The sequence below is a fragment of the Cucurbita pepo genome, chromosome 6 (genome assembly GCF_057944985.1).
Source record: "Cucurbita pepo subsp. pepo isolate OVF chromosome 6, ASM5794498v1, whole genome shotgun sequence".
In the NCBI taxonomy this organism is placed as follows: domain Eukaryota; kingdom Viridiplantae; phylum Streptophyta; class Magnoliopsida; order Cucurbitales; family Cucurbitaceae; genus Cucurbita; species Cucurbita pepo.
The window spans coordinates 16,789,350-16,813,423 of NC_141803.1; the positions used below are offsets into that span (position 1 = coordinate 16,789,350).

Sequence of the window (24,074 nt, forward strand, 5' to 3'; positions counted from 1 at the left end):
TCGTCACTTTGGGTATTTTCTTTCTACTTTTGCTTGTCTCAACACTCCTCGTTATTTTACTCCACAAACATTTAAATAAAATAACATACACAAAATCTGTTTTCCTCATTGTGAATACACAAACCACCACCACAAATAATCCATATCCAAAATACAATTTCAAACATGCAACATAACTTTGTTTTTGTAGCCCTCAATCTTTATCTTAGTTATGGTTGAAGCCATTGCATCTGTCTCAAAGTCAAAGATTTGACTTTTTTACGGACCAAACGAGAAGCTTCGTCACAAAAGTAAGGAAAGGAATTACAATACAACAAAGACAAACCACTCCCAACATCGCTAACAAGGTATGCCATGCGGTTAGAAATGTTACTCTTGAAGCATAAGAATTCCTAAATGAGGCATTTAGCAGCCAAACTCCCAATAAATAACTATGTGATAAGGATGCATCTCCCAAAAAATAACTATGTGATAAGGATGCAATGGTAATGCACATGGTTACTGTTAATAACCATACACAAATCTTATTTTTCAAAGGCAATCGACCTATAGAACACAATCACACATATTGATGTAAAGAATGAGACAGAATTCGTAATCAAGTATGCAGTGTAATAGTTTTCTTGGCACGAAGCTAGGTAGGCCATTACTGCAGTTCCTGCCATGAAAGTTTTCAAAGTATTGGGACTGTGAAACGAACGATGAATAGTGCTATTGGAGTTGTAAGGAATATCTTCTTGCCAAACACCACCGAGAGGTTGATTGCACCTTGAAAAGCCACTGTTGCAATAACCGTTACCACCAACATCATTGTACCTTGCACTTCTTGAAACCAATCACCTTTGTATTCAAGTTTCGTCTTCAACGAACTTTTCATTAAGTTTTTGGGCAGTGGTGATGTCGATAACCCATCATAACATGGTTCTTCAATTTTGTTTGGTGATCCCTTCTCATTTGATGATCCCTTCTCATTTGATGTAGCACAAGTTAAGTTTTTTTTTTTAGTGTTTGTTCCTTGGATAGACAACAAATATTGTACAATCTGCAGTTTGATTGTGCATTCAATTTGTTTATATCATGATAAAACTTTTTAATACCTAATTTGTAAGCTAATAAATAGATCAGCTCTATCATCTTGACTATTCTTTTTGCCACAGCAACAAACCAATCCTAGCATATATTATCCACTTTGGCCCTAGCTAACAAATCACAATAGGTCATCCTTTTTTCTTACAGATTAAAGTGGCGTAGTGGAAGTGTGGTGGGCCATAACTCATAGGTTTGAGGATCAAAATTTTGCTCTAATAGAGAAGAAAATTTTTAAAAATTGAATAACTTGTAAATGTACAAACAAAATTAGTTGATACAAGATTCAATTGTTAAACCCGTGACTCCTCAACTTTACAGATTTCCCACCGCTACATTGCTCGTTACATATTCAAGCCTCATATTCTAAAACGTTGACCATTATACTTCTCCAATCATTGCATAATCTCACAATAAAGAATATAATGTTAAGAATGGGATTCAAACTCATGCCCCTTCGGAGGCCAACTCCGCCATCTTGACTTTTTTTTTTTTTTTTTTTTTTTTTGTATTATCTACAAATCACTGCTAACATATATTATACACTTTGGCCCGTTATGCATCGTCGTCAGTCTCGCCGTTTTAAAATGTGTCTTGGTCATGTTTAGGAGTTTGAAGAGGTTTATTGGATTCTAGGCCAACTAAGTTGCTTAACACGAATTGTTGGCTCCAAGTTACTCTATTCTGACTCCTCGATTCTTTCTTTAGTTTTGGAGTCATAAGGTCAAGACCCTCTTAATGTCGCAACGATCCTAAGGTGCTTAGTCTAGTGTAACCATCTTGACCTAAGTCATCGTATAACCAACTTAACTCTTATACCCTAGCTTTGTGTAGATAAACACAATAGCATGGTAGGCCCATAACCCGCAGGTCTTAGGATCGAAACTTGGCTTTGATAGAGGTGGAAGATTTTAAAATTAATTAAAGAGCATACAAATCAATGCTAGCATATATCATCCACTTTGGCCCCCCTTTAAGCATTGTCGTCGTCAGCCTCACAATTTAAAAATGTATCTTGGTCATGTCTAGGAGTTGAAGAGGTTTATTGGATTGGATTGGCTCAAAATGGAATCAACCTGGAGCACAGATTTCGGACCTATCTTGACAATTTTTTTTTTTTTTTTTTTTTTTTTTTTTTTTGTAAAATATACAAATTACTTCTAGCATATATAATCCACTTTGGCCCGTTATGCATCGTCGTCACCTTCACAGTTTTAAAATGCGTCTTGGTCATGTCTTGGAGTTGAAGAGGTTTATAGGATTCCTAGGCTAGCTAGGTTGCTTAGCACGAACTTTTGGTTCCAGGTTACTCTATTTTGACACCTTGACTCTTTCTTTAGTCCTGGAGTAATAGAGTCTATTTCCTCTTAACGTCGTCACGATCCTAAGGTGCTTAGTCTAGTGTATGCATCTTGACCTAAGTCATCGTATAACCAACCTAACTCTTACACCCCCAACTCTGTGTAGATAAACACGCTTGATAGGGAGAATACACTGTGAAACACTTGGAGCTAATACATACTGTATCGTGCACAATACAAGCAAACAAGCTCAACAGTAAGATCATATCCATAAATCACCCTGGAGCCCAAATCACAATAGCTCATCCTTCTTTCTAACAAATTTGAGTGGTGAGTGGAAGCGTGATGGGCCCATAACCCATAGGTCCCAGGATTGAAATTCGGCTGTGATAGGTTTTACAATGACATTTAAAATTTGAAAGGAAGAGCGTGTGATATGACTCCTAAGCTTTATAGATTGCCGCCCACCATCGATACTTTGCTTATTAAAAATGGGATTCAAACCCATGCCCTTTTAAAAAGCTTTTGGGTCCAGGTTACTCTATTCTGACTCCTTGACTCTATCTTTATTCCTGGAATGTCTAGGAGTTGAAGAGGTTTATTGGATTCCTAGGCCAGCTAGGTTGCTTAACATGAGCTTTTGGTTCCAAGTTACTCTATTTTAACTCCTCGACTCTTTTTTTAGTCCTCGAGTAATAGGGTCTATTTCCTCTTAACGTCGTCACGATCCTAAGGTGCTTAGTCTAGTGTACGCATCTTGACCTAAGTCATTATATAACAAACCTAACTCTTACATCCTAGCTCCGTGTAGATAAACACGCTAGATAGGTTGAACACACTATCAAACACCTAGAGCTAATACATACTTTATCATGCACAATACAAGCAAACAAGTTCAATGGGATGATAATATCATAAATCACCCTAGAGCATAGATTACAATAGCTCATCCTCTTTTCTAACAAATCAGAGTGTCGTAGCGGAAGCCTGGTGGGCCCATAACCCATAGAGAAGAAAGATAAAACTTGGCTTTAATAGAGAAGACCTATTTATCCGCCGCTCAACGGGAAAATAATATCTATAAATCACCCTGGAGCATAGATTACAATAGCTCATCCTTTTTTCTAACAAATTAGAGTGGTGTCATGGTGGGCCCGTAACCCAGGTCCTAGGACTGAAACCTAGCTCTAATGGAGAAGACAGGAGAAGACAAGACTTTAATATTGATAGATAAAACTCACTGCTAAATCACCTTAGAGCACAGATCACATGTGTGCAGATCACATATCATTGCTAAATCACCCTTTGCATCGGTATGTGTGTTGCTATTGCCTCCTTATCACATAGTTACATACACAGGGTTTGGCTTGTAAATGCCTCATTTAGGAATTCGTATGCTTTAGAATTAACGTTTACAATAGCATGATACATTTTGTTAGCAATGGTGGGAGTGGTTTCTCTTTGTTGTATTGTTATTCTCGTCATTCTTTTGGTGGTGAAGCTTCTAGTGTGGGCACTAAAAAGGTTGTATCTTTGGCTTTGTGGCATTTAGAGAGATCCGATCACTTCAATCACAACTTAAATAAAGATCAATGGCTATACAAAAAATAGGTTACGTTGTTTGTTTTATCTTATATTTTGGACATGGATTATTTGTGGTGGTGTGTGTATTCACTATAAGGAAAACATATTTTATGTATGTTATCTTATTTAAATGTTTGTGGTGTAAAATAACTCGAATGGGGGTTGCGATAAGTAAGAATTTTTTTTGGATCTTTGAGGCTTGCACGACCCAATTTTCGAGGCTTCGAGAAATCGGTTCGCGATGAAAAGAAGAATATGAAAATGAAAATAAAAACAAACAATTAACTGTAAAATTGTGCGCCATTTAATATGAAACAATAGATATTGTTCTAGTTATTTACAAATGGGGAGCGGGAGCAAGAAAACTAATACAAACGACAACCCAAAAGAAATACAAAATAACATTGACGCCCCGGGTCGACACCCCTCTATGATAGTACAACTCTCTAGCACCTCTCCACCTTGATTGGTACCTAAAAGAGAAAGGGGAAAATGGATGAGTATAAAACACTTAGTAAGGAATCTACATGTAAGCTCTCATCGGATCCTTAACCTAATATGTATCCACGGGCTTCTCGTAGGGTTCTAATAAGTTTGCCACTAGTTCAGGTATTCCCTGAATGTTACATCACACCACAGTGGTGTCTACAATGAGCAAATCTATTTGGGTAGTCCCTCGTCTCCTCTTAGAGTAAGTTTCCTCCACACAGAGTAGTAGCTCCTCAATATACTACTATGTAGTATCTCGTTTACTCTCAAGCGGGTTGTTTTAAACACAATAGTATATCCTTTTTCAACTACCTGTGTAGTCCCTTGTCCTCTCTCAAGGTGGGTTATCATACAATCAATAGTGATTTCTCATGTTATGTACTTATGTAGTCCCTCGTCCCTCTCCATATGGGTTATCGTATATATAGTAGCAATTTCTCATGTCACCCATTTATGTAGTCCCTTGTCCTCTCTTAGGTGGGTTATCATACATACAGTGGTAGCTCCTTATATCATCTACTCACGTAGTGCCTCTTCCCCTATCAAGGTAGGTTATGCTCTACATCTGATAGTGGGTCTTTGGGTCGCTATTTATATAGTCCTTCATTCCTTATCAGAGCATGTTATATCCTACACATAGTGACTTCCCAAATAGTTTCGCTCGCATTACTTTCAATCTTATGTGTTCTCATAGTTCACCTTATTGTCGTGGAGATATATTAGGATATAGGGCATCTAGGTGGATTAGGTCACAACAAACATTTTTAGGTCGCTCGGGGTTACTTTCTCGTGGCTAAGCCAAATCTCGAGGTACACCTAGGTCTCTAATTGCTACTCAGGATCCGTGGGTGGTCAGTGTATTGAAAATATATTGACCTAAGGTGTTGCATAACCACCCTTGTTCTACTGTTGTACTCACTCTTATTCATGCATGCTATACTAGGGAGATATTCAATCGATCACCTAATGCATAGAAATCATGATCTCAACGTCCATGGTGATTTACTAAGGGGATAATCCTACTGATCAAGTAAGCATAGGTAATTCATATATACATTTACCTGAATCTAGCATACAATTTAATCATACAAATCAAACATGCTCAACGGGAGATAACGTCCATCTAGCACCTAGAGCACATATCACAATTTTCCAATCCTTCATTCTAGTGCACTAGAAAGCATTTAATAGACATGCATTCTCGTAAAAGGGCATTTCTGTAATTTTTCTTTACAAACATGCACACCTATTCATATTTTCTCATTTAAATTCTAAACATGCATATTCCAATGACCTAAGTTAAGATAACCTCGCATGCTAGCACGTCCAAGCGTTTCCTACATGTATTACTTGGCTATAATTTTGTGTCGCTACTACTTGGATGAAACTGCTCTCCCTAGCTTGAGTTTCTACATGTTGGAGGGTCTAAATTTCGTGAAATCTCAATGGTGGTTCTAAACCAAATTCAATTAGGATCAATATCAAAGTTGAGACGAAAACCAATCAAACAGAGGTTGAACGCATAAAAAAGACATTGCACAAGAAACTCACGCGCCTCACGCGCAGGTGTCACATGCCGGAATGGGTAGAAAAGATGTGCCTCAAGGACGCCACGTGTTAGCAGCTGATTGGCAGGCTAGGGTCAGACAGCGAGCGATCCCATTCTGCGACAAACGAATTTTCCTTGGTTTTTCCTCAGTTGACACATGTCGCACTCGAGCCAGGTAAGGTCGTCAAATGCAGGTGCGGCTCGTGGGTTGATCAAGCGAGTCAGGTATGTAGTTAGGTTGGCTTGTGGGTTGGACTGTTATGCATCACCTTTGTGCCCAGCTGCATTGCTCCACCCGCAATGTACCACGTGTCGACTTGTGTGCCAGTCGGGACTCTCCATGTATTGAGCAACACACGTCCTACCTTGTTTCGCTTGCACAATCACGATTTCCAGATTCTGATGAGTTTTCTAACTTTTTTATATTTTTATATTTTTTCCTAAAAAATTTATCAATATTTGATTTCTTCCCGAAGTTCTAGAGTTATATTCCATCTACATGAAGATATTTTTCTTGAAATTTTAAATCAAATATACTTAAAGTTATTCAAGATCAAAGTTGCCTAAAATCAACTTTCTTACCGTTCTTGGAGGCGTCCCAAAACTCCTACTTCCAACGTGGTTGGACTTCGAATTCCTTCACAAAAAGTGTGGGAAATTACTTCAAGATGGACATACTAAAATGACAGAGACAATTTCCTTAATATGCACACGAATTTGGAGAAGAATTTAGACCTAAAACCCATAGAACTCATATTTGTTCTTTCTAGGTTCTTGGCTAAATCGAACAAATCTAGCACCCCAAATGTAGCCCTCTGCCTGCTGTGAGTTGACTGTGAAGGACTATAATCAAGTCAGCCTCCTCTCGCCTAAGTCGAACAAATCTTTTTTTTTCTTTTTTTTTTTTTTTTCTTTTTTCTTCATGTGATTAGTTGAGGGCCTCCTCAAACCCTTAAAAAATAGTATGACTGGCAGCAGATATTGTTTGTTGGCACACCGTCAAGTGTCTGGCTCTGATATCATTTATAGTAGCTCAAACCCACTACCATCAGATATTGTCTGCTTTGACACATTACGTATAGCCGTTAGTCTCACGGTTTTAAAATGTGTTTGCTAGGAAGAGGTTTCCACACCTGGTAAAAAATGTTTCATTCCCCTGTTCAACTGACATGAGATCTCACATAAAAATACTATTTATTAGAGATTAATACAATCTACATAGTTAGATTATATGATCTTCACCCTCACACCCTCACAATTGTTCAAATATATAAGTTTTTTTTTTTCTTTTTTTTAGTTAAATGATATTCATTTTAGTTATTAAGAAGTTTAAATTATATGTTTTTACATTTATAAAGGATTTAACTAATAAAAAGAACATAAATGGAAAAAAGCCACTTCACTCAACTTGTCACAATTGCCTTTTCTTGGCTGCAGATTTGGCGAATATGCGGCACTCACTCTCCGCACGGAGTGAATCAAGCCAACTTCAGATCACGTTGCCTATAGTTGGACAACGTATATTCAAGACTAGGGTCCTGATTTAAAAATAAGATTTTAGAAAACGGGGAAGAGAGGTTTTGGAAAAAGAGTTTTGAAAGCAAGAATGAGAGAGAGATTGAGAGTAGTATTATATAGCTTGTAAGCAAAAACACAACAACAACGGTTTAAACCGTATATAACTTTTCAGATATGCAGAATTTTACAACTAGTCATATCCCCTATAGTACATTTTGAAGCATTTCATGTCTACCAGACGTAGCCATGATTTCGCCGAAACGTCATACACTTAAAGAAAACAAGAAGGAAATAATACAGGATGAAAGTAGTAAAAGATAGCAGTAAAATAGTACAAGGCAAGGGTTTCGGCGTGTAACAGGCATGCCATCATAGGCAACATGCCTTGGACAAGCAAGACTGTGACACAACGCGTCGATTGAAAGTCTAATTTATAACATGGCCTTTAATATTAGTAATACATAATCAATGTTCTACACAAAATGGATAAAATAATGCTACGAAACATTCTCTCATTGAATTTCTTATTTTCTTAGACCTTTTCAAAGTCTAGTCTAGATTTTAAATATTCCAAAGTAGAACATATTAATTACAATTCAATTGATTATGCAACGAATATGAACATAATTATAAAAATATACTTGCATGCAAAACGTGATTTGGAAGATTAATTTATAATATGATATTTAATATTAATTATACATAACCCATATAATACTCAAAATGGATAGAATAATGTTGAGAAAAATGATTTCTTGTTGATTTTTTCATTTTCATCATCTTTTCAAAGTCTCTTATATGTATTGTTTATGTGGGAGAGGAAACATTTAGAATTAAATCAGGGTTGAAATTTAGAATTAAAAATAAATATTAAACCATGATTGTAGTTAGTTAGTTAATTAATTAATTAATTTTTTAAAAATTGATTTCTGTCACATCTTTCTCTTCTTTGATCATATTAATTTAGTTGCAATTACTTAGATTTTAATTAAAAATTAAACCATACAAACATTATCTCTCTATTTACCTCAATCGAGAAAGCTAGTATTTGATAAGTTACGAAAGAATTAGCTATAAGTCAAGAAGAAGATATGTGACTTCGCACGAACATGCATCACTTTCCTTGGGCACATCATCAAGTGTTGAGAAATCAAAATGGATAGTGATAAGATTAATGCTATCCAGGATTGGAGAGTCCCCACTTTAGTGACTGAACGATCATTTTCAGGATTAGCAAACTACTATAGGTAGTTCGTTGGTTTTCACAATAATCCGCCCCATTAATAGAACTTTTGAACAAAAACCAATCTTGGTTGTGGTCAAACGAGTGTCAAAAGAACTTCAAAGATCTAAAGACAACCATGACGAGGGGTCTTGTCCTTAGTTTGGCAGACGTCTCTAAGCCTTTTGAAGTATTGATGGATGCATCTGACTTTGTCCTTGGGGGTGTCCTTTTCAAGGAACGCCACCGTATCGATGAAGCAAGAAGCTCAATAATGCGGAAAGGAAATACACTCTCTCAAGCAAGAATTATTAAATGAGTTCGACTTCAAGTTCGAACATAAATAGGAAAGAGTAACCAAGCGGCCGACACGTTGAGTCGAAAGGGCGAACATGTGGCCCAGAGAATGCTAGCCCACATTCAGTCAAGTAAGATTAGTGGGTTGATGCGCAACATCAGAAGGGAACACCTATAACAAAGCTATTGTTGATCCTAGCCAACAGGGTTAGAAAAGTCAGAAGACTTGTACGGAGCATTCAAGAATTCCAAGTCCAATGGAAAAATATTCCTATAGATGAAATTAGTTGGGATTTGAACTCTGACGCGATCCACATTGAAGATTTCAAACATAGACGGTTGACAAGGACGTCAACCATTTAGGTGGGGGAGGATGTCATTGTCATGATTGTCTAGGACGTGTTTCCCATAGCCGCATGCCCATGACATGCCAAGCACTTTATCTTCTTTTATGTTGTATTGTTTTACTATTGTATTTTTCTATTTGTATTATCCGATGAAATCATGTCAAGTTTTCTAGAACCTATTTCTTAGAAGGAAAGGGTCTGTATAACATATGGCGAGTAAAAATGTCATATGATACAAGTCAAACCTCCAAAAAAAACATCATTATCGAATCTCACAATAAAAAAAATCTCACGTTAAGAATGGGATTTGAACCCATGCCCTTTCGAAATAGTACCTAAAACTAGCGCCTTAGACCAGCTCGACCATCTTTTTAAATTTTATTTTATAACAACTCAAGCCCGCCGCTAGCAGATATTGTCCGCTTGGGCTTGTTACGTATTGTTGTCAACTTCACGATTTTAAAAAAACATCTTGGTCACATCTAGTTGATGAGGAGGTCTATTGGATTCCTAGGCCAGTTAGGTTGCTTAATTCCGTCTTCTAGCTCCAGGTTACTCTATTCTGACTCCACGAAGATCTTTAGTCTAGGAGACCTAGGGTCTAGACCCTCTAACCGTTGCTCACGATTCTAACGTGCTCAGGCTACTAGAGGCATCCTGATCTTAGTCATGGTCTAGCCAACCTAACTCTAACACCTAGCTCTGTGTAGATAAACATACTCCACAGGGAGAACACATAGTCAAATACCTGGAGCTAACAAATACTATATCATCCACAATACCGGGAGCTAACAAATATTGTATAAACATGAGTTCATTTGAATTTCGTCCTTCAAAGTTTCTCCAAGTATCGCCGCTAGTTGTTTCCTATTAGAAAGTTCATCTCGTTTCGTTAATAACTCAAATTTCTTATTGCCTTAAACAATATAAATTTTAGCTTTGGGATGGTTCGAGACAGTGGAATTTGATGAAAACCCTTATATCGAGCCAAGAACCCACATTCTAAGCAGTCAGAACTGCCGAAGCCAAGCCGAGCCGAATGAATTCATTTGCGTAAGTCGAAGGATCCATTGATTGTAGAAGCGACACGTTTCGCAAGTGGGAGGTGACACATGTGCAGGTAGCCATTTTTTCCTTCCTCTCTATTTTCACTCTTTTCTCTCTTGCAGGTTGATATGTGAGGAGCGTGTGAAGGTTTTGACGTGTCGTGGGCATCAGGGGAAAGCGTGTACAAGGAGGGTGTGAGAATTCCGGCGCCTCACTGGAATTCTCCTGCCTTTTCTGGAAACCGAGTTTTTTTTTTTTTTGTGATCTTTACGGTAAATAACTAAATAACTATGTAGAGTAAATAACTTCACAGTAAACTAAACCATATATATTCTTTTTTGGTATTCTTCTTAAATTGTAATTATTGAATTTTTTGTACTCTCTGTAATTGATCATATTAGAAGTCATCAATATAAACTTCCAGCGGTCGTGGAGTTACAATCTCAATTTTGCCACATATATTTCTCTTTTCATTTTCTCTCTTGTTTTTCGTGTTATTCATCTAGATCGAGTGTACAAGTGGTTGATTCTAACAACTAGTATCCAATGAAAAATCAAAGAAACATAAATGACAAATCCGAAGAGGATAATATTTTTGAGAATTTAGATGAAGATATTAGGGATACTCTAATCCTTTGTTATGCATTTCATGTTTAAAATTTATTTCATTATAGTTTTCAATTTTACTTCTGAATTACTTTTTGAACACGTAAAACCATAGCAATGTTTCAACGATAAAGTATGTTTATGGTGAAAGTTTATGGTTTAAATGATCATGTTTTAAGAGTTATATTCTGCCTATGAACTTAGATTAAGATGATAGTAGCAACTTTATGCAACTGTAGGGTCCTTACCTATTTATCTTGAGTTCTTGTGATTTTTCTAAACATTTTGTTCCTTGACCTCATCTTAAAATTCGTCCCTATAACTCTCAATAAAATTCCACAATTTAAAATTTTAAAATAAAAGGGGAGAGAGTTAATTATTGCCCGAGCCAGAGTGTGACACAATGTACAACTAAGGAAACACAAAACGGTTGGATATTTCATTCACTTCAATGTATTTTCTTGCTCTCAACACTTCGGGCTATTTTTTACAACACAAACATTTGAATAAGATAACATACACAATGTATTTTCCCAATTGTGAATACACAAACCACCACAAATAATCCATATCCAAAATATTTAACCTTTTAACCCTCTCAAAGTCAAAATTTTGACCTTTTTACTGCCCAAACGAGAAGCTTCACCACTAAAAGAAGGAAGGGAATTATAATACAACAAAGAAAAACCGCTCCCACCGTTGCAAGCGAAATGTACCATGCAATTTTTAAAGCATCAGATTTTCTATATGAGACATTTACCATCCAAACTCCCAGCAAGTAGCTTTGTGATAAGGAGGCAATGGCAATGCACATGGTTACCGTTAACATCCATGCACAAATCCTATTTTTCAAAGGCAATCGACCTATGATGAACATAATCACACATATTGATGCAAAGAATGAGATAGAATTTGTAACCAAGTAACCAGTGTATGAATTTCCTTGGTCTGAAGTTGGGTAGGCCATTACGGCGGTTCCTGCTATAAATGTTTTCAAAGTATTGCTACTATGAAACAAACGATGAATAGTGCTATTGGAGTTGAAAGGAATGTCTTCTTGCCAAACACCGCCGGGAGGGTTGATTGCACCTTGAAAAGCCACTGTTGCAATCACCGTTGCAACCAGCATCATTGTGCCTTGCACATCTTGAAACCAATCACCTTTGTATTCAAGGTTCTTCATCCATAAACTTCTTATAAACTTTCTGAATGTAAGTGATATCGATAGCTTTTTATCGCATTGTTCTTGAGTTCTACTTGGTGATTCCTTCTCATTTGAGGTAGCGAGGTTCTTTGCCGTATTTGTTCCAGTTTTTATTCCCGGAATAGACAATAAATATTGTACTATCTGCACAATTTAAATTCAATTTGTTTATATCATGATAGTGTTGAGGATTGTTGGGAGGGAGTCCCACATGGGCTAATTCAGGGAAGAATCGTGGGTTTATGATTAAGGAATACATCTCCGTTGGTATGAGGCCTTTGGGGGAAGCCCAAAGCAAAGCCACGAGAGCCTATGCTCAAAGTGGACAATATCATACAATTGTGGAGATCCTTGATTCCTAACATGGTATCAAAGCCATGACCTTAATCTAGCCATGTCAATAGAATCCTCAAATGTCGAACAAAGAAGTTACCCTCGAAGGTGTAGTCAAAAGTAACTCAAGTGTTGAGAACAAATGGTGTAGTTTGTTCGAGGACTCTAGAGAAGGAATCGAACCTCGATTAACGGGAGGTAGTTTGAGGGCTCTATAGAATTGTTAGGAGAGAGACCTATTTGATACCTATGTAAACTCTGGATAATAATTTTCAGTTTCATGAGATAATCAAATAAGAACTTAGTATTTCTTCAACCAACCAATTCATTTATAAGAACATACCTCAATTCGTCTTAATATCATAGAAAAATCTAAAATGGTATTTTCATTCTCATCGCCTTGGTTGAGGAATCCATAGTCTTGGGGATCTTTAATCATTGTGATAAAAAACTTAAGAGCTTCCAAGTGGTTGTGTTTTACGCATAAATGAAGAACAGTTTGACCATTGTGAAGCTTAATCCATGGAGATCTTGACCTCGCAATGATCAACCGTTGCATGATATCAATTCTTCCATTGATCACGGCATGGTGGAGAGGAATCCACCCATTCAAATCACGTACCATGCAAGTGCTTGTGTTCTTCTCCAGCAAAGCTTGAACAATCTCGACTGTTCCATTTTCAGAAGCCAAGTGGAGAGGTGTCCTTTGTAGGTCATCAACTTCTCCAGCAAGTTTAGGCTCGAGATTCAATAAATATCGAGTGAATTCAAGATGGCGATGCAAAACTGAGACATGCAATGGACTTTCAATGTTGGAAGAGGAGATTAGAACTCTTTGAATGATATTTGGGTTGCCTTGTATTAGTGTCTTCAAGCTTTGAATGGACCCAATCTTTGAAGCTTCATAGAGCTTTCTTTTACTTTCTTCAAAAGAGGAAATGGCTAATCTAAGTTCGTTGTTTTCTCCATTTGCCTCCATTATTGTTTCTCTAACTTACTTCCAATTGGGTTTTTCACATAGAATTTATAAGCCAACATTAAAAATACTATATTTTATTTATATGATTTTGTTGATTATTTATTTATTTTTAATAGATGTTGAGGCTCTCAACTATAAATAAGTTGACCTTTTGAATTTAAAAAATAGTCTAATTATTGCCCTCAATTCCAAGAAGAAAAAAATCATTATTTATACTTTCACTCGAGAGTGACACCAAAGTGTCACCATCCTAGTTTAAGTGGATGTGAAGCAAACGGAAGGAAGCTTATTTGTTGAATCATGGATAGAAGTATATATCATTAATTATTTCACATAATTTTATTGGGATGTTATCGTTTCTCATCGATAAGGATAATAACTCTCGTGGTTTGATTAAGTTAAATTATATCACACACTTGTTAGATTTAGAGATAGAACCGTCTCATTTTTACCCTTATATTTATTTCAAAATAGTTTTCAGTCAACCTTTTCTTTGTAATTAAAAAGGAAAGTGATGTTATATAGTAAATATTTATATCTAATAGGTGTTATATGAGTTAATGTTATATAGTAAACTAAAACCATATTATAACTCTTGGGTAGTGCATATCTAATGTCATCAATACAAATTCTTTAGCCAATATTCTTCCATGCATTTTCACTCTCCTATTTTTTTTTTTTTGGGTTCATCTTGATCGAGTGTGTTCGTTGTTGTGCAATTCTAACAATTGGTATCAGAGCTAGGTGAGATTCACCACGATTTGAGAGATGGAAAGTTCAAAGATTGCAATTGAGAAGTTTGATGGATCCAATTTCAGTTTCCGGAAGATGCAAATTGAAGATTATCAGTACCAAAAAGATTTTAACGAACCCTTGTTGGAGGTGAAGCCAGATACCATGACCACGGAGCAATGGAAGCTCTAGGATCGTTAGGCCCTAGGGTTGATCTGGTTGACGCTATCCAGAAACGTAGCGTTCAACATCATTAAGGAGAAGACAATGTCAGATCTGTTGAAGACGATGTCGAGTATGTATGAAAAATCGTTGGCTATGAACATGGTGTATTTGATGCGGAGATTGTTCAATCTACAAATGTCTGAAAGTGGATCTGTTGCTGATCACATAAATGAGTACAACATGATTGTAAGTCAATTGAGTTATGTGGAAATTAATATTGAGGATGAAATTGAAACACTGATTCTGATGTCAACTTTACCCGAGTCGTGGGATACTGTTGTTATCGTGACCAACAGTTCCCGAGGATCTGAGAAACTGAAGTTCGATGAAATCTGAGATGTAGTTCACAACGAAAGTATTCGCAAACAAGAAATTGAGGATTCTTCTCATAGTGCACTCAGCATTGACCAAAGGGAAAGAAGTAGATCAAAGGGCCCAAACAAAGGTTGATCAAAATCAAAGAACCTTGAAAATTTTCCAAACAGACCAAACGTGATGTGTTGGAGTTTTGGAGAAAAAGATCACTTTCGGACCGATTGTACAAGACTAAAGAGGAAGCAGAATCACAAATCCAAGAATAATAATAATTCTATAAATTCAGCAAAAGATATTGGGGATATTATAATCCTCAGCGTGAACAGTCCGATTGAATCCTAAATTTTTTATTCAGGAGCATCTTTTAATTCATCTCCAAATAAAGAGTTGTTTCGGAACAGTACCTGAAACTGGAAACTTAGACTAGCTTTGTAATCTTGACTATTTTTTTATTTGTAACATATACAAATTACTTCTAGCATATATAATCCACTTTGGCCCGTTATGCATCGTCGTCACCTTCACGGTTTTAAAATGCATCTTGGTCATGTCTTGGAGTTGAAGAGGTTTATAGGATTCCTAGGCTAGCTAGGTTGCTTAACACAAGCTTTTGGTTCCAGGTTACTCTATTTTGACACCTTGACTCTTTCTTTAGTCCTGGAGTAATAGAGTCTATTTCCTCTTAACGTCGCCACGATCCTAAGGTGCTTAGTCTAGTGTATGCATCTTGACCTAAGTCATCGTATAACCAACCTAACTCTTACACCCCCAACTTTGTGTAGATAAACACGCTAGATAGGTTGAACACACTGTCAACCACCTGGAGCTAAAACATACTTTATCATGCACAATACAAGCAAACAAGCTCAACTGGAAGATAGTATCCATAAATCACCCTAGAGCATAGATCACAATAGCTCATCCTCTTTTCTAACAAATCAGAGTGGCGCAGCAGAAGCGTGGTGGGCCCATAACTCGTTATGCAACACAAGGAGCATAAGGATCATTAACTCTCAAACAAGTACCTTAGACCTGCTCGGCATATTTATTCACTTTGGCCCGTTATAGGTTTATTGCATTCCTAGCTACACGAGCTTTTGATTCCAGGTTACTCTATTTTGACTCCTCAACTCTTTCTTTAGTTCACTCTATTTCGTCATAAATCACCTTGGAGCACAGATCACAATAGCTCATCCTCCTTTCTATCAAATTAGAGTGGCAGCGGAAGCGTGGTGGGCCCATAACCCACAGGTCCCAGAATCGAAACCTGGCTCTAATAGAGAAGAAAGACTAAAAAGTGATACATATTGCCATTTGTTGCAACACAAGGAGCATAAGGATCATGAACTCTCAAACAATGTACTTTAGACCTACTCGGCCTATTTATTCACTTTCGCCCGTTATAGGTTTATTGCATTCCTAGCTACACGAGTTTTTGACTCCCCAACTCTTTCTTTAGTTCACTCTATTTCGTCATAAATCACCCTGGAGCACAGATCAAAATAGCTCATCCTCCTTTCTAACAAATCAGAGTGGCGCAGCGGAAGCGTGGTGGGCCCATAACCCACAGGTCCCAGGATTGAAACCTGGCTCTGATAGAGAAGAAAGACTAAAAAATGATACATATTGATAGTCCTTGCAAAACAAGGATCATTAACTCTCAAACAAGTACTTTAGACTTGCTTGGCCTATTTATTCGCTTTGGCCCGTTATGGGTTTATTGCATTCATAGCTACACGAGCTTTTGATTCCAGGTTACTCTAACCTAGCTCTAATGCAGAAGACAAGACATTAATATTGATAGATAGACATTAATATTGATAGATAAAACAGTTTTACGCGCCCACCGCTACAAGACAAGACATTAATATTGATAGATAAAACAGTTTTACGCCGCCCACCGCTACAGTCCTTGCAAAACAAGGATCATTAACTCTCAAACAAGTACTTTAGACTTGCTTGGCCTATTTATTCGCTTTGGCCCGTTATGGGTTTATTGCATTCATAGCTACACGAGCTTTTGATTCCAGGTTACTCTAACCTAGCTCTAATGCAGAAGACAAGACATTAATATTGATAGATAAAACAGTTTTACGCCGCCCACCGCTACATTGCTCACTACATATGCAAGCCTCACCATTTTTTAAAATGTTGTGCATTATACCTCTCCAATCTTTCCCAAATCTCACACTAAAGAATATAATGTCAAGAATGGGATTTGAACCCATGCCCTTTCGGACCAGTACCTGAAACTGGCGCCTTAGACCAACTCGGCCATCTTGACTATTTATATTTTTGTAACAGCTACAAATCGCTGCTAGCATATATTATCCACTTTTAGGTACTGATGCATCGTCGTCAATCTCACGGTTTTAAATGCAACTTGATCATGTCTAGGAGTTGAAGAGGTTTATTGGATTCCTAGGCCAGCTAGGTTGCTTCACACAAGATTTTGGCTCCAGGTCACTCTATTCTGACTCTTCGTCTCTTTCTTTAGTTTTGGACTTGTAGGGTCTAGACCCTCTTAATGTCGCCACGATCCTAAGGTGTTTAGTCTAGTGTACGCATCTTGACCTAAGTCATCATATAACCAACCTAACTCTTACACCCTAGCTCTGTGCAGATAAACAAGCTAGATAGGGAGAACACACTGTCAAACACCAGGAGCTAACACATACTGTATCATGCACAATACAAGCAAACAAGCTCAACGGCAAGATAACATCCTTAAATCACCCTGGAGCACAGATCGCAATAGTGCATCCTCATTTCTAACAAATTAGAGTGTCGTAGCGGAAGCGTGGTGGGCCTATAACCCACATGTCCCTAGATTGAAACTTGGCTCTAATACCGAAGAAAGACTTCAAAATTGATAGACAAAATTTGACACTTCAAAATTGATAGACAAAATTTGACTACTATCTTTTTCAAAAGACATCTATCTGAAAATATATATTATATTAGATAGGGCGGCGTTCCCAACCCCTTTTATCTAACGGAATAAAAACGTGACTCTTTCTTTAGTCCTGGAGTAATAGAGTCTATTTCCTCTTAACATCGCCACGATCCTAAGGTGCTTAGTCTAGTGTATGCATCTTGACCTAAGTCATCGTATAACCAACCTAACTCTTACACCCCCAGCTTTGTGTAGATAAACACGCTTGATAGGGAGAACACACTGTCAAACACTTGGAGCTAATACATACTCTATCGTGCACAATACAAGCAAACAAGATTGGAATCTGGCTGTGAAAGAAAAAATTATTTTATAATGACATTTAAAATTTGAAAGGAAGAGCGTGTGATATGAATCCTAAGCTTTATAGATTGCCGCCCACCATCGATACATTGCTTATTAAAAATGGGATTCAAACCCATGCCCTTTCAAAAAGCTTTTGGGTCTAGATTACTCTTTTTTGACTCCTCGACTCTCTCTTTATTCCTGGAATGTCTAGGAGTTGACGAGGTTTATTGGATTCCTAGGCCAGCTAGGTTGCTTAACACGAGCTTTTGGTTTCAAGTTACTCTATTTTAACTATTCGACTCTTTCTTTAGTCCTCGAGTAATAGGGTCTATTTCCTCTTAACGTAGCCACGATCCTAAGGTGCTTAGTCTAGTGTACGCATCTTGACCTAAGCCATTATATAACCAACCTAACTCTTACATCCTAGCTCTGTGTAGATAAACACGCTAGATAGGAAAGCGAAGTGTGTTGGGCCCATAACTCATAGGTCCCAGGATTGAAACCTGGCTCTGATAGAGAAGAAAGACTAAAAAATGATACAATGACATTTGTTGCAAAACAAGGATCATTAACTCTCAAACAAGTACCTTAGACCTGCTCGACCTATTTATTCACTTTGGCCCGTTATAGGTTTATTGCATTCCTAGCTACACGAGCTTTTGATTCCAGGTTACTCTATTTTGACTCATCAACTCTTTCTTTAGTTCAATCTATTTCGTCATAAATCACCCTGGAACACAGATCACAATAGCTCATCCTCCTTTCTAACAAATCAGAGTGGCGCAGCGAAAGTGTGGTGGGCCCATAACCCACAAGTCCCAGGATCGAAACTTGGCTCTAATAGAGAAGAAAGACAAAAAAATGATACATATTGACATTTGTTCCAACAACAAGGATCATAAGGATCATTAACTCTCGAACAAGTACCTTAGACCTGCTCGGCCTATTTATTCACTTTGGCCCGTTATAGGTTTATTCCATTCCTAGCTACACGGGCTTTTAATTCCAAGTTACTCTATTTTGACTCCTCAACTCTTTCTTTTAGTTCACTCTATTTCGTCATAAATCACCATGGAGCACAGATCACAATAGCTCATTCTCCTTTCTATCAAATCAGAGTGGCGCAGCGGAAGCGTGGTGGACCCATAACCCACAAGTCCCAAGATCGAAATCTGGCTCTGATAGTGAAGAAAGATTAAAAAATGATACATATAGACATTTGTTGCAAAACACAAGGATCATAAGGATCATTAACTCTCAAACAAGTACCTTGGACTTGCTCGACCTGTTTATTCACTTTGGCCCGTTATAGGTTTATTGCCTTCCTAGCTACACGAGCTTCTGATTCCAGGTTACTCTATTTTGACTCCTTTTTCTTTAGTTCACTCTATTTCGTCATAAATCACCCTGGAGCACAGATCACAATAGCTCATCCTCCTTTCTAACAAATCAGAGTGGCGCAGCGGAAGCGTGGTGGGCCCATAACCCACAGGTCCCAGGATCGAAACTTGGCTCTAATAGAGAAGAAAGACAAAAAAATGATACATATTGACATTTGTTCCAACACAAGGATCATAAGGATCATTAACTCTCGAACACAAGTACCTTAGACCTGCTCGGCCTATTTATTCACTTTGGCCCGTTATAGGTTTATTCCATTCCTAGTTACACGGGCTTTTGATTCCAAGTTACTCTATTTTGACTCCTCAACTCTTTCTTTTAGTTCACTCTATTTCGTCATAAATCACCATGGAGCACAGATCACAATAGCTCATTCTCCTTTCTATCAAATCAGAGTGCGCAGCGGAAGCGTGGTGGACCCATAACCCATAGGTCCCAAGAATGAAATCTGGCTCTGATAGTGAAGAAAGATTAAAAAATGATACATATTGACATTTGTTGCAACACAAGGATCATAAGGATCATTAACTCTCAAACAAGTACCTTGGACTTGCTCGACCTATTTATTCACTTTGGCCCGTTATAGGTTTATTGCCTTCCTAGCTACACGAGCTTCTGATTCCAGGTTACTCTATTTTGACTCCTTTTTCTTTAGTTCACTCTATTTCGTCATAAATCACCCTGGAGCACAGATCACAATAGCTCATCCTCCTTTCTAACAAATCAGAGTGGCGCAGCGGAAGCGTGGTGGGCCCATAACCCACAGGTCCCAGGATCGAAACCTGGCTCTGATAGAGAAGAAAGATACTGTGTTGCAACACAAGGATCATTAACTCTCAAACACGTACCTTAGACCTGCTTGGCCTATTTCGCTTTGGCCTGTTATTGGTTGATTGCATTCCTACACGAGCTTTTGATTCCAGGTTACTCTATTTTGACTCCTCAACTCTAGTTCACTCTATTTCGAAGCACAGATCACAATAGCTCATCCTCCTTTCTAACAAATCAGAGTGGTGCAGCGGAAGCGGGTCAAATCAGAGTGGTGCAGCGGAAGCGGGTCAAATCAGAGTGGTGCAGCGGAAGCGTGGTGGACCCATAACCCATAGGCCCCAAGATTGAAACCTGGCTCTGATAGAGAAGAAAGACGAAAAAATGACAACAACATTTGTTGCAACACAAGGATCATTAACTTTGCTAGCATTCCTAGCTACACGAGCTTTTGGTTCCAGGTTACTCTATTTTGACTCCTCAACTCTTTCTTTAGTTCACTATATTTCATCATAAATCACCCTGATGCACAGATAACAATAGCTCATCTTCCTTTTTAACAAATCAAAGTGGCGCAGCGAAAGCGTGTTGGGCCCATAACCCACAGGTCCCAGGATCGAAACTTGGCTCTAAAAGAGGAGAAAGACTAAAAAATGATACATATTATATTAACATTCCTTGCAACACAAGCTTGGCCTAGTTATTCACTTTGGCCCGTTATAGGTTTATTGCATTCCTAGCTACACGAGCTTTTGATTCCAGGGTACTCTATTTTGACTCCTTAACTCTTTCTTTAGTTCACTCTATTTCGTCATAAATCACCCTGGAGCACAGATCACAATAGCTCATCCTCCTTTTTAACAAACCAGAGTGGCGCAGCGGAAGCGTGGTGGGCCCATAACCCACAGGTCCTTGGATCAAAACCTTGCTTTAATAGAGAAGAAAGACTAAAAAATAATACGTATTAACAGTTGCAAAATAAGGATCATTAGCCCGTTATAGGTTACTCTATTTTGACTCCTCAACTCTTTCTTTAGTTCACTCTATTTCGTCATAAATCACCCTGGAGCACAGATCACAATAGCTCATCCTCTTTTCTAACAAATCAGAGTGGCGCAGCGGAAGCGTGGTGGGCCCATAACCCACAGGTCCCAGGATCGAAACCTGGCTCTGATAGAGAAGAAAGACTAAAAAATGACAACAAAGGGTCTTAAGGATCATTAACTCTCAAATAAGTACCTTAGATCTTTTCGGCCTATGATACATATTTACATTTGTTGCAACACAAGGATCTTAAGGACCATTAAACTCTCAAATAAGTACCGTTGTAATAGAGAAGAAGGGCCCTTAACCCATAGGTCCAACTTAAGGATCATTAACTCTCAAATAAGTACCTTAGATCTTTTCGGCCTATGATACATATTTACATTTGTTGCAACACAAGGATCTTAAGGACCATTAAACTCTCAAATAAGTACCGTTGTAATAGAGAAGAAGGGCCCTTAACCCATAGGTCCAACTTAAGGATCATTAACTCTCAAATAAGTACCTTAGATCTTTTCGGCCTATGATACATATTTACATTTGTTGCAACACAAGGATCTTAAGGACCATTAAACTCTCAAATAAGTACCGTTGTAATAGAGAAGAAGGGCCCTTAACCCACAGGTCCAACGATCTGGCTCTAATAGAGAAGAAAGACTAAAAAATGATAACCCACAGGTCCCATGATCGAAAACTGGCCCTAATAGAGAAGAAAGACTAAAAAATGATAACCCACAGGTCCCATGATCGAAAACTGGCCCTAATAGAGAAGAAAGACTAAAAAATGATAACCCACAGGTCCCCTGATCGAAAACTGGCCCTAATAGAGAAGAAAGACTAAAAAATGATAACCCACAGGTCCCATGATCGAAAACTGGCCCTAATAGAGAAGAAAGACTAACCACACTCTTGTTCTACTGCTCTACTCACTCTGATTCATGCATGCTATATCAGAGAGATATTCTATGATCTTTACGTCCATGCTCATTTACTAAGGGGATAATCCTATAGAACAAGTAAACTACCTGAATCTAGCATACAATTTAATCATACAACTCAAACATGCTCAACGGAGAGATAACGTCCATCTAGCACCCCGAGCACATATCACAATATTCCAATCTTCATTCTAGTACACCACAAAGCATTTAATAGAGATGCATTCTCATAAAAGGGCATTTCTGTAATTTTTCTTCACAAACATGCCCACCTATTTAGATTTGCTCATTTAAGTTCTAAACATGCATATTCGAACCACCTAAGTTAAGATAAGTTCGCATGCTAGCAAGTCCTACAATTCCTACATGTATTACTTGGCTATAATTTGTGTCGCTACTTACAAGAATGAAGCTGCTCTCCCTAGCTTGAGTTTCTACATGTTGGAGGCTCTAAATTTCCTAAGATTTCACGAGTGATTTTGAACCAAGTTCAATTAGGATCAGTATCAAAGTTGAGACGAAAAACATTCGAACAACGGTTGAACAGAAAAACATTCGAAAAACATTTGAAAAACATTTGAACAAAGGTTGAACAGGAAAACATTCGAAAAACATTCAACATTTGAAAAATGTAGACATACTAAACACAACTCAACTCATAGGATAAACTAAACTAAACTCAACTCATAGGATAAACATAGACGTTTTTGCTTTCTAAAAGTAGAAAGCGTTTATCACTCAATTCTAAGAAAGAAAGATTTTTCAATTTTAAGAACAACAAAGAGTCCCATCCTTCACTTTGCCAATGCACCCTCTCTTTCAATATATCATTTTTTTTTCTTTTTTTAGTTAAATCATATTAATTTTAGTTATTAAGAAGTTTAACTTATATGTTTTTACATTTCTAAATGATCTAACTAATACAAATAACATAAATCTAAAAAAAACCTCTTGCACCCAACGTGTCACAATTGCTTTTTCTTGGCAGTTGATGTGGCTATTGTGTGCACTCACTCTCAGCACTTAATCCAATTTTTTTATCATGTTGCCTATAGTTGGACAATGTATATTCAAGCCTCCGACCCCGATTTGAAATAAGATTTTAGAAAATGGGGTAGAGAGATTTTAGAAAAAGAGTTTTGGGAGCAAGAATGTGAGAGAGAGATGGAGAGCAGTATTATATAGCATATGCAATAAAAAAGGCAACAACAATGGCTTAAACATTATATAACTTTTCGGGTATGGAGAATTCGACAACTAGTTGCATCCCCTATAGTACATTCTGAGGCATTTCATTTCTACCAGACGTAGCCATGATTTCGCCGAAACATCATACCCTTAAAGAAAACAAGAAGGAAATAATACAACATGAAAGCAGTAAAAGAAAGCAGTAAAGTAGTACAAGGCATGGGTTTTGGCATGTAACGGGTATGTGGTCATGGGCAACATGATTTCGACAAGCATGACCATGACACTAACGCATGAATTGAAAGTCTAATTTATAACATGACCTTTAATATTAATAATACGTAATCCATGTTCTACACATTAGACCTTTTCAAAGTCTGGTCTAGAATATTCAAAAGTAGAACATATTAATTACAATTCAATTGATTAGGTAACGAATATGAACATAATTCTAAAAATATATTTGCATGCAAAACGTGATTTGAAAGATGAATTTATAATATGATATTTAATATTAATTATACATAACCCATATAATACTCAAAATGGATAGAATAATATTTCTGGTTGATTTTTCATTTTCATGATCTTTTCAAAGTCTCTTATATATATTCTTTATATGGGAGAGGAAACGTTTAGAATTCAACTATGGTTGAA

At 37.4% G+C, this 24,074-nt stretch overlaps 1 protein-coding gene and 3 non-coding genes across 4 annotated transcripts; 2 read left to right on the forward strand and 2 right to left on the reverse strand.

The window, feature by feature from the left end:
* Positions 1-11,650: 11,650 nt before the first annotated feature.
* On the reverse strand, positions 11,651-13,562 carry LOC111796804 (uncharacterized). The gene is made up of 2 exons (XM_023679564.2): positions 12,927-13,562; positions 11,651-12,394 (listed from the first exon to the last, which is right to left on the reverse strand). The coding sequence occupies exons 1-2, from the start codon at positions 13,560-13,562 to the stop codon at positions 11,651-11,653; spliced, it is 1,380 nt and encodes a 459-aa protein (XP_023535332.2).
* Positions 13,563-17,037: 3,475 nt separating this feature from the next.
* TRNAL-CAG (transfer RNA leucine (anticodon CAG)) lies at positions 17,038-17,118 on the reverse strand. Its single transcript has one exon. It is a non-coding gene; the product is annotated as a tRNA-Leu (tRNA).
* A 3,083-nt stretch (positions 17,119-20,201) lies between these two features.
* Positions 20,202-20,273, forward strand: TRNAM-CAU (transfer RNA methionine (anticodon CAU)). The gene has a single exon. It is a non-coding gene; the product is annotated as a tRNA-Met (tRNA).
* Positions 20,274-21,351: 1,078 nt separating this feature from the next.
* On the forward strand, positions 21,352-21,423 carry TRNAM-CAU (transfer RNA methionine (anticodon CAU)). The gene has a single exon. It is a non-coding gene; the product is annotated as a tRNA-Met (tRNA).
* The last annotated feature ends 2,651 nt before the right edge of the window (positions 21,424-24,074 follow it).

Bases quoted from the DNA above. Each gene is read 5' to 3' on its own strand.
- LOC111796804 (XM_023679564.2), bottom strand. From the start codon at position 13,562: ATGGAGGCAAATGGAGAAAACAACGAACTTAGATTAGCCATTTCCTCT. The intron at 12,395-12,926 runs GTATGTTCTTAT...TAAATTGTGCAG, and splicing joins TGATATTAAGACGAATTGAG to ATAGTACAATATTTATTGTC.